The sequence below is a fragment of the Gavialis gangeticus genome, unplaced genomic scaffold, assembly GCF_001723915.1.
Source record: "Gavialis gangeticus isolate Ggan-Ray unplaced genomic scaffold, GavGan_comp1, whole genome shotgun sequence".
Taxonomy (NCBI): domain Eukaryota; kingdom Metazoa; phylum Chordata; order Crocodylia; family Gavialidae; genus Gavialis; species Gavialis gangeticus.
The window spans coordinates 170,561-180,805 of record NW_017728982.1 but is presented as its reverse complement, the minus strand read 5'-3'; the positions used below and the strand labels follow the sequence as shown (position 1 = coordinate 180,805).

General features: G+C 47.5%; 2 protein-coding genes across 3 annotated transcripts in view; both read left to right on the top strand.

Moving 5' to 3' along the window:
* Positions 1-6,532, top strand: part of LOC109293797 (nicotinamide N-methyltransferase-like) — a 15,248-nt gene extending 8,716 nt beyond the window's left edge. The window contains exons 1-3 of one of the 2 annotated variants that reach the window (XM_019511900.1): positions 1,742-2,072; positions 5,188-5,395; positions 5,957-6,532. In XM_019511900.1, coding sequence (XP_019367445.1) covers positions 1,928-2,072; positions 5,188-5,395; positions 5,957-6,392 — 789 coding nt within the window. In that variant the 5' untranslated portion in view covers positions 1,742-1,927 and the 3' untranslated portion in view covers positions 6,393-6,532. Of the gene's footprint in view, positions 1-1,741; positions 2,073-5,187; positions 5,396-5,956 lie in introns of those variants that run through there. The other variant, XM_019511910.1, reaches the window with a different exon arrangement.
* Positions 6,533-8,513: 1,981 nt separating this feature from the next.
* Positions 8,514-10,244, top strand: LOC109293632 (nicotinamide N-methyltransferase-like; the record flags this gene model as incomplete). Its single annotated transcript, XM_019511671.1, has 2 exons — positions 8,514-8,844; positions 10,132-10,244. Coding segments are annotated over exons 1-2 (273 nt in total), but the record flags the coding sequence as incomplete, so codon positions are not given.
* Between the last annotated feature and the right edge of the window lies 1 nt (position 10,245).

Here is a 10,245-nt window from a genome sequence, read left to right as displayed (position 1 = left end):
CCCTGGGGTGGAGATCATCCGGACCCGCTGACTTGAATGCGTCCAGCCCCTCCAGAAGCTCTCTAACCCGGTCCTCCCCAACCTGAGGTCGGAAGGCAATCCCCTCGAGTCCGGCTTCTATCACAGCAGGGAAGTCCCGGTCCCTGCACAAGAAAACGGAGGTGAAGAATTGGTTAAAGATGTCATGTTATGTCTCAAAATTAGCTGTATGAAAAATGGAATTTTTTCCCTGCAAAAAAGACAGCTTTATTAAATATTCCCAGTGATGAACATGAGAGACTGACTCTACTAGACCTAAACCAATGTGTTAAGTGTGGCTTTCCATTGTTTCCAATAAATGCTGAACTGTTCTCTAACTGTACTATGTCATCCTTTTCCTCAGGTTTATGAGTTCCCTGGAAATGTGCATCATTCATGAACTTCCCAACCACACTGCCAGGACACCACAGTTGCAGCGGGGTATACAATTTTTACAGTTCAGGGATTTGAGGCATAGAAAGTTTGGATATCCCAAGATGTAACACTCCTCCATTTCTCACCCTCTGCCTCAGTTTGCTTATGCAAGGTGCTGGGGGTAGGGTTCTCCTCAGACTACAGGTCTTGTTCACAGGAGCTGCCAGGAAGTAAACTGCACGTTCACTGCAGCCTGGCTGCACAGGTAGCTGGAGATTTGACCAACTTAGATATCCAACAGCTACTCCCAAAAGCTTTGAACCCCATCCCCTGCACAGAAGCCCTTGAGCCCATTTTCTTTATCTTCCTAGAAGCCTCTATGGTGATTCTGGGGTTGTGTCAGTGGAAAAAGAGAGCTGATGGTGAGGGATGTTCAGTGGAGACCCTTCATCTTGTGGTCACCAAACTAAAATGAATCAGGGCTGAGATACTATAAAGACATCAGTCTTTGCAGCTATAGCTTTATGTGGGTGAGATAGACAGATGCTGTGATACTGAGAATATTGCCTCTGGCTCCAGTTGTGAGGCTCAGTGTTGCCAAAGTATTTTGCCATCCTCTGAGGGGAAGATGCTACAAGAGGACACAGGTTACACGCTTTCCATGAGGATGCATGTTTTATTCTGGCTGCTGTAGTAGTGTAGCATGCACCACATGGGCTGATTAGGCTATTTCATTGCTTAAAATACATTCTCCAGACATAGTATGTGTAATGACCTACATGCTCCTGGAACTGAATTAGAAATTACCTTTCCTTTGCTCTGCTGCCAGTCTGCCATGCCACATCCTTTTTGGCACCAGAGAGGAATTTTCCTTCATGATCAGATTGGTATGGACAGTGGGGGTTTTGCCTTTCTCTATAGTGGGGGATGTAGTCTCTACCCAGCACCTCTTGATCGTATAGTGGCAACATCTAAAAGAAGCTGTGGTTCCCCTGCTTTACCAGTGGCAGGTTAAGATGCTTGGTCTATGTTGCATCAGGGTTGAGGGTAGTCTTAGGTAGAGTCTAGAGCATGGTTGTATGGGATGGTCTGGATAGGGATGATCCTGCCTCAGGCAGCGGGTTGGACTAGATGGCCTCTGGAGGTCCCTTCCAGCCCCATTGCTCTATGACTCTTTGTGCTTGTGTCCTCAAGCTTGCTATGGAAGGAGCATGGATTGAGCTTCCTTCTGGCCTATTGCTATTGACTTCTTGCAGAGCTCCAGCAGCTGCATCAGTCTGGAGTTCAAGAAGCTGTTTAAAATCAAAAGTGACAGGCACATGCGCACACACAAACCAGGAAAAGAGGAACAGCCAACTGTAAATCTAAAACAACACTCAGCTGCCACAATCAGCATGCTCTGCCTTTGCAGCTCACGGGCACTGGAAGTGTTAAAAGGCTCCACTTGGATCCTGGGTGGTTTGGGGCTGGGTTTGTAGGCAGGAGTCCTTTTGCAACCCTTGGACACAGGTTGTGCAAATGCCAGAGAGGGATCATGGCTGAGTTAACAGGAGAGTATGTTCTTGAAGCAGACTATGATCCCAAGGCATACATGGAATTCTTTAAGTTAAATGAAAACAACTTGGAGTACGAGTTCATCAAGTTTGTGCTAAGACATCACTACAAAACCTTCACCCCAGGTAAGTTCCCAGGAAGCTGCCCCGGCTATCCCAGCACAGGGCTTAAGGGAAGGGGCCGTCTCTTCTGATCTCCTGCGCAGCAAAGACTTTTACATTTCACCCCATCGCCCTTTTCTTAAAGCTCCAGACCGCAATTATGCCCAAACACTCTGGTCCTTGGGAGACTAAACTGCATGTTGCAGCGGAGAATGCCTGAACCTGGGAGCAGGTAGTGCCGAAGCCTCTGTTAGGGCTGCCTGTTGGTTTGGTGCAGGCTAAGATGTGTTTTTGTGTTTAGTGTCACTCGTCATGCAAAATGTACATCAAGGCCAGGAAAGGAGGGATCAGACCACAAGATTCCTCTTTTTCAGGACGTGCTCTTCACTGGGCCATGAGCTCAGGTTCTTAGTGACTCAGGACCGACCCCCGTAGTGTTCCCATGTCCCTCCTAAACTGTGGATACCAGAACTGGACCTGGCAGCTTTGCAAATCATGGGTTTCCCAGCTTGTTTGCAGAACCAAAAACAAAAAGAAAAAAAAATCATTACTTTTGACCTTTTCCAGGGTTATTTAGTAACATGGAGCTACGTGTCTAAACAAAAAGGCTGCCTTGAAATAAAAAAAGTTTCATCCTTGGGTTAAAAAGTGCCAGGACAGGATATATCATTTCCACCTGAGTGAGTGGAAAGTTCCCAATCTGGTTCTGCTTTTGTCACTGCAAAACAGCTCTGTCTGAAAGATTTTGTCCAGCTCTGCTGAACACAGGGTGTTGGTGAGTTGTTTTAGTGTTGCATAGAGGGGCAGCATTGCTTCCTGCTTCCAACCTCATTTGTACTCAGCCAAGAACTGATTGTGTTGACTTGTACTCCCTCAGTGCTGCACTGAAGGCTCATGTTGAGGCAAAGTCCTTCTTGGAGTCACTAATTTCTAAGGAAAACTACTCCCCTCCAGGGTTTGCCGTTCCCAGGCGTATCACTTTGCACTGGAGCACATGTTGTGGATGCCGATCCAGGACACAGTAACATGAGCTGGATTTCCTCGTTGTCTACTACCCCACCCCACACACTGCTCCACCTGCAAATACGACAGGCAGAGGTTTCAGATAATAATTTGTAGACCATGAATTGTGTTATTAAAGAGCACTGAATCTGAGCCGGGCTTCTGGGGTCCCTCCAAAGACCTGATGTACTCAACAGCATCTCCCAATCAACAGCTACCAGTATGTTTTGTGATGTCTCAAAATCCACCTCCCGTCAAACCCATATGCATGTGAATTTCTTCATCAAGGTATCACTGAATGCCTGGAGAAATCCAAGAGTGTTATATCAGAAGTTGTCTTCTCAACCTGACTTGAAATCTGTAAAATTAACATTTAATACCGAGCATCCAACATCAAGTGTCTCTGGCTGCAACTCATGGGCATAGGAAGCGTTAAAAGGCCTGGTTTAGATGCTGAGTGATGATGGGCTGGGTTGTTTATATAAAACAGGCAATATAATGAAAAAAAGAACAGCTCAGGTTAACTTAAGCTCCTGCCATCTGGCATGAATTGTATTTTTGGCTCTGATTTTGCTGACAGAAGCCTGGCCCCAGATTGGCCTCAGACTGACACTCCCCTCCCCACCTTTAATTTTTTTCTAACATTGGAGCTACAGTGATTGGCAAATACTTTGAAATTCTCTTCATTTCTCAATTTTTTTCTTGGAAAAAATAGCATTAGTAGTTCAGAAGAGCTCTGTTTTGTGGTTCATAGACTCAGAAATTTGTGAAAAAATAACATCAGGAGAACTCTGTCTTCTGGGGGGTGGGCTGTCTTCTGGGTTGAGCTGCTTAGGTATTTTGCAGTCAACTGTTTTCTGAGTCAACAAGTATTCATTCACCAGAACTGGAAATTTTCACAACATTGCATCCATTTTGATGGAATTTTCAGTGATTTTTTTTAATGATTTCAAAGAAATAGATGCCTTCTACCCTGACGTGTTTGTAACAGGGGGGTCAAAGAGGAAGGAAGCACAACAGCTATTAATGTAATCCTTCCCATCTCATCTGAGTGCAGCTTAGCATGAGAAAACCTCTTCTTTCACCCACTGTACAAGGTGGCAGTAAGGACCCATTAGCTAGAGGGCAGGAGTACGATGAAATGAAACAAAACCAGAAAAAATAACGTGTGTTCAGGCAGAGCCTGTATTTTCTGCACTCCTCCTGCAGGGAAAAGGAAGCTGCATGAACTCGATGGAGAACTATTTCATATGGAGAAACAAGAAGCCTATTAAGTCACACAGAGTGCAACTGCCAGGGACCAGCATTGTTTCTCCAGCAGCATTTGTCCAGTTGTCTACTTTTCTACATATTTAGATGGAGAATTTAAAGCTACTGAAGGTGTTTAGGGAGAGACCTTCCATTAGATGCTGATGGGTGTCCAAATTGCAAAAAAAAGTCTTTGAAAATCTCAGGATAACCATACAAGAGTTGGGGAGAATTTGGAGAATATACGTACAGTGCCCTACAACCAAATAAATGACATGTCTGCTCTCAGTGGGGAGGAAGTGTACCCAGACTCGGGGCATTGCTAGCACGCCTCTGCTCCAGACCCAGCAGTTTGCAAACACTAGAGAGCTCTCTTCATCTCTGTGCAGCTGTTTGCTGCACTAATCCAGGCTGATCTGCAGGGTCCCTCTGTCTCTATGGATAACCCCAATTAAATTTAACCAAATGCTATTCAATTCTTGTAGTCATAGTCTGAGGACAGACTAGTTTAAGGCCAGGGGGATTTGGGTTGGGGTCCTCAGTGGAAACAGGTATAATATTTTAAGTTGGATATTAGGAAAAAACTCTCTCAAGGAGGGTGGTGAAGCACTGGGACAGGTTACCCAGACAGGTGGTGCAGTCTCCATCCGTGGAGGTTTTTAAGACCCAGCTGGACAAAGCCTTGGCTGGGATGATGTAGCTGGGGCTGGTCCTTCTTGGAGCAGGGGGTTGGATTAGATGTGACCTCCTGAGCTCCCTTCCAGCTCTGATTTTTTTATGATTCTGTGAAATTAATTGGAAAAAAAAAATACCATAGCCCAGCATTATTGGGATTCCCTTGAACTTAGATAAAACTCAACGAGCTCCAAAAGTCTCTGTCCCAAACCAGGTGCCATCAAAGGTGACACTCTGATTAGTATCAGCAACAGCTCTGCGATCTACCCGCTTCTCTCAGCCTGTGAGACCTTCAAGGAGATCATCATTGCAGACTGCAGGGACCAGAATTGCCAGGAGCTGCAGAAATGGCTGAAGCAGGAGCCTGGAGCATTTGACTGGTCTCAAGTGGGGAAATACATTTGTGAACTGGAGGGAGGCAGGTAAGGGATGGAAGCTCATCCCCATGCCCCTAGCATGCTGCAGAGGTCGGTCTAGAGATGGTCAGCTCCACTCTTTGATCAAATGGGAGACCCAAAGAGGCAAACTTTGTTTTAGACAGCCCAGAAGAGCCTGCAGCAAAGGCAGAGGGAGATGCGGGCAAAAATGCCAGGGGACAAAGAGAGGGAGAAAGGTTTCTCCTGGGGACTTCGCAGTTTTTCTAGAGTCCCGGGATTGAGCACAACAGCCTTTGAAACTATGGTACTGAGTAAACTTGCCTAGATTCAGCAACTGGTGTGAACCCCTGGCAGGGGCTAACATGCTGCCAAGGGCCCAAGGTCCAGCAGCAAACTTGGGAGGAGCTGGAAGCAGCATTTGTGGCTTATTGTGGGGTGGGTTTAATTGTATTTGCCTCCCAAACCCTAAACCGTAACAGAGGTGTCCAAAAAAACCCAGGAAATCGGTGTTCCTGGGGAACTCTCTCTGCTTACAACGTGCACGTCTCCATCATGGTGCGGAGACATGAAGAGACATGTCAGTCAATACCTCGTTCTCTCCTTTAGGCAAAAGTGGACTGAGAAAGAGGGGAAGCTACGAAGAGTCATCAACCATATCCTAAAATGTGATGTCCACAAAAGCAAGCCCCTGGATCCAGATGTCTTCCCTCTGGCTGACTGCCTGGTGTCATCATTTTGCTTGGAAACAGTCTGCAAAGACCAGAGCTCCTACCGCGCTGCTCTGAGGAACATCAGCTCTCTGCTAAAGCCAGGGGGGCACTTGGTGCTGAGTGGAGATTTGGGCACCAGTTTCTACATGGTTGGTCTCAAAAAGTTCTTCTGTTTGGTTCTGACAGAGGAATTTTTGAGGGAGGCTCTTAGTGCAACTGGCTTTGCCATTCAGGAGTTTGACGTCCTCTCCAGGGGCGATGATACCATGCAGGAAATCTGCGATTTCTCTGGCATGTACTTCATTGTCGCCTGCAAAGAGAAAGCAATTTAAGACCCTTGGAGAATAAGTGGGACACAAAAGGCTCCCTCTAAAATAGAAATAATAATTAAAAAGCTACATTATGCCCAAGATGATGCATATGTTCCTGCTTAAAATGCATTTCACCCTTTCCTGTGAAACTACAAATTCCTCTTAAAAAATGAGAAATTGCAGCATTTGCATGTGAGTGGAAGTCCCCACGAGGCAGGAGAGGAGCTCAGACTCTCAGGTGTGATGCTAGTGTCTTCTGATGCAACATGAAAACTGCTTTGAGAGTGGCCAGGGTGTTGCTTCCACATGTATTAATCATGGATTGCTTATGCCAGTCTAGATCTTTTCAGGCCCTGGGTTCCTCAGGCTCTTGACAAACTTTTCACCATGTCTGGAAGGGCACTGTATATGGGCACCCAAGATGTGCCCTGTGGTTTTTGGTCCAATGCCTGGTCTGTCTGATCCCACTCTTTGATAATAGGAGGCAGCAATGCAAGGAACAGGAGTGGAAGTGGGTTGGATGGTATTTTTTGTTTCTTGCGGAGAGTGATTTGCCCTCTGGTCTGCACTGAAAACAATCAAATAATCAATTAGATCAGCTTCTTAGAACTAATTACACCTGCCTGAAACACAAGAGCCCACTTTGACTCGCGCATAGAAAATGCTTGTATTTAGTATAACATGCAAACTACTTCTGCATGGAGTTCTCATCTACGAATCAGTAAAACAGAACTGAAAACTTTTGCCAGTTTGGAGGAGTTATTTTGCACCCCCCCGCTTTTTTGCTGCTTTCTAATTCATCTAATACCAAGAGCCCTGTTTGGCATGAAGCAAACCCAGAGAAAGCTGCCACCCCTTAGGTGCCCCCAGCACAGTCTGTTTGGAGCCGAGCTGTAGCACTGTCTGCTGTCCCAGTGGGCAGTTCCCACGCTGCTTCACCAATGCATCTCACCCACCCAATGCAACCCATCCCATCCCACAGGGCACAGTTTCTTCTCCATCCTGTTCTGAAGCCTGTTATACATAAAAAAAAATGCCATCACATGTTAACTACCAAGTGCCTGCTTCACAGGCATCCCTTAGGAGCTCAGAGACTTCTGGCTCTCCCTCCTGGTTCAGTGAGTTGCACTCCTACAGACAAAATGAATCCCCCTCTTGCTGACTATGGGGCTTCACTTTGCAGCCATGAAAAGTTACTCACAAGGATGATTAAACCAGGGAGCGATGCCCTGTCCTACAGCCCTCTGCTGCGGTGCTGGAAGAGGGAAGAGTTTTGAAAAGTATTCAGCCATCCCACATGCCACTGCTTTCCTGACACACACAGGGATCTGTAGGCCACTTCCATCCTCGAACACCCTCCCAGCAATAGCTTGCAGCCCCAGCACGCTGTTATAGTAACACCTGTCCCATAGCCTCTGTATCCAGTCCTTAATAAAGTTGCTGAAGCAGTTTTACAAGGGAATCGCTTGTAAAGACTGTGTCCAGTTTTGGGACTCCCACTGCAGAAAGGATGTGGACAAGTTGGAGACAGTCCAGTGATGGGCAACAAAAATGGTTGGGGGGCTGAGGAACGTGACTTGTGAGGAGTGGCTAAGGGTTATTTAGTCTGCAGAAGGGAAGACCAAGAGGGGATTTCATAGAAACCTTCAGCTCCCTGCAGGGGGGCTGCACAGAGGATGGAGCTGGGCTGTTCTCAATGGGGGCGGATGACAGGACAAGGAGCAATGGGCTCACGTTGCAGCAAGGAAAGTTGAGGTTGGATATTAGGAAAAACTCTCTCACTAAGAGGGTGATGAAGCACTGGAACAGGTTACCCAGAGAGGTGAGGGAGTCTCCATCCTCATAGGTTTTTAAGCCCCAGCTAAACAAAGCCTTGGCTGGGATGATGTAGCTGGGGCTGGTCCTGCTTTGAGCAGGGTGTGGACTAGGTGTGACCTCCTGAGCTCCCTTCCAATCCTCAGTTTCTATGACTGTATAGCTCTGAAACACACTGTCTCCATCCTTTTTCCCCCTTAAGAAAACACAAACTTGGAAGCAATATATCCAGTGGGCATATCTAGGATTGTAAGAGCAGTCACCACATCTTTGAGGGCCAAAGAAAGCCCAAGACCTCCCCAGTGCGTGCCTGGCAGCTTCAGCTCTGGGTTTATCACCTCTGGTCTCTGCAAGCCTCTCAGTCCGAGAGGTCCAGCTTGAGAGCAGAAGGGCGAGGACTGCAATCTGGCAGCACAGGAAAGGGTTACAATAGCGGAAGCAGAAGTTAGGAGTACAGCTGACCCAGAGGGCGGGACCTGATATTATTGCCTGCGCAAGATGGAGGCTCCAGCTAGCTTCACGGACGGAGAAGTTTATCAGACAGATTTCAACCCCAGGGTCTACTTGGAAACATACTACAGCCTCGGTGCAAGTCATTGCAAAGGAAACAAGATCCTGACACTCAATCTGAGAAGCCTGTGTGAGATGTTCACTTTAAGTGAGTATCACCACGCAGCATACTGCATCGTGTTCAGCAGGGACTTATTTCCAAGTCCTAAGAAGGCCCATTCCCTTGTTCTCTGAGCAAACACAAGTACCGTCTCTAATGGGGAATTCAAAGCTGTATACGGTAGGACGACCTGCAGCAGGGACTCAGGGGGCGCCTCTACATGTTCATTAATGCCCCTTAGATACTGTGCATTTATTTTAGCACTTCCTTAATAAAGTACTAACTAAATGCACTAAAGTTTCAGTGGAGTAGCGCCAGCACAAAGTTATTTAGTGATGCTTACTGTGCATTAGCCGAATAAGACTGCGCAGTAGACTAACAGCAAGTTTTTTGCCATGACAAGCTACTGCACAGTGTTGTTAGGCTAATATGCAGTAAGTGTCTTGTGTAGACACACTTGGGAAGTGCCAAGGCATGTCTGGGGGGCATGGGAACACCCTCCCTCCCCATCTTGGTAGCAACAGCTGTGGGGCCAGGACAGCTCACCGTCTGCAGCGCTGCGCATCACACTGCCCGCTCCTCTCTGCAGCCATGGGCAATATCTCAAAGTCTGTTAACCTCACATGTGACTATGATGCCAACATACTGGCTACTTACTGGGCTTCACCCATGTCCACATGGGAGGCAGTCTCCATTCAAGAGAGGTGGGGATGGACTAGCAGGCCGTGCTGGCACCAGCAATTAAACCTTTTACTCCCCCGCCCCACCGTCCCACAGGAAGGTACAAATACCCCCTGCATCCTGTTCCTAAACGATTTTCCTTGCGCTTTCCCTTCCTAAGCTGAAAAATACAGCAGGCAGCTAAGCAGGTAAAGCCTGTCCTGCTTCAGTCTGCGCAAAGTCCTGTGCTGAACTGCTTTAGGATAGGTGAAGACTAACCCAACCGTGGTGAGAGGCCTGCCCAACAACCAGGGCCCCAGAGCACTGGGTGCTGTGCAAACACCCAGGAAGCGACTGTCCTGACCCCAGCTCTGTACAGTCAGAATAGACAGGACGGGCTCCTTATTCCCACTGAGCATGCCTGAAACACCCCGAGGGGTTCACTGATGCATCCCAAATCCTTCAGGGCCTCTGTGGTACATGGCAATCAAAGCCCTGCATCCTTGCTGAGACCTGAAAAGCCCAGCTCCCGTCTGTGCAAAGGCTGGCATCGCGTCACTGCTGGAGCAGCATCCATTCAGTGCACCAGCCACGCGAGGCAGTGTGGAAATATGGTCAACCCCGTGATTGCCTTTCCGGTGCCAGGTAACACTGCTCCCCCCTGTTCCAACACAGGTGATGTGAAGGGCGACATCCTGATAGATATTGGCAGCGGCCCCACCATTTACCAGCTCCTTTCTGCCTGCAACAAGTTTAACGAGATCATCGTTTCCGACTATACAGACCGGA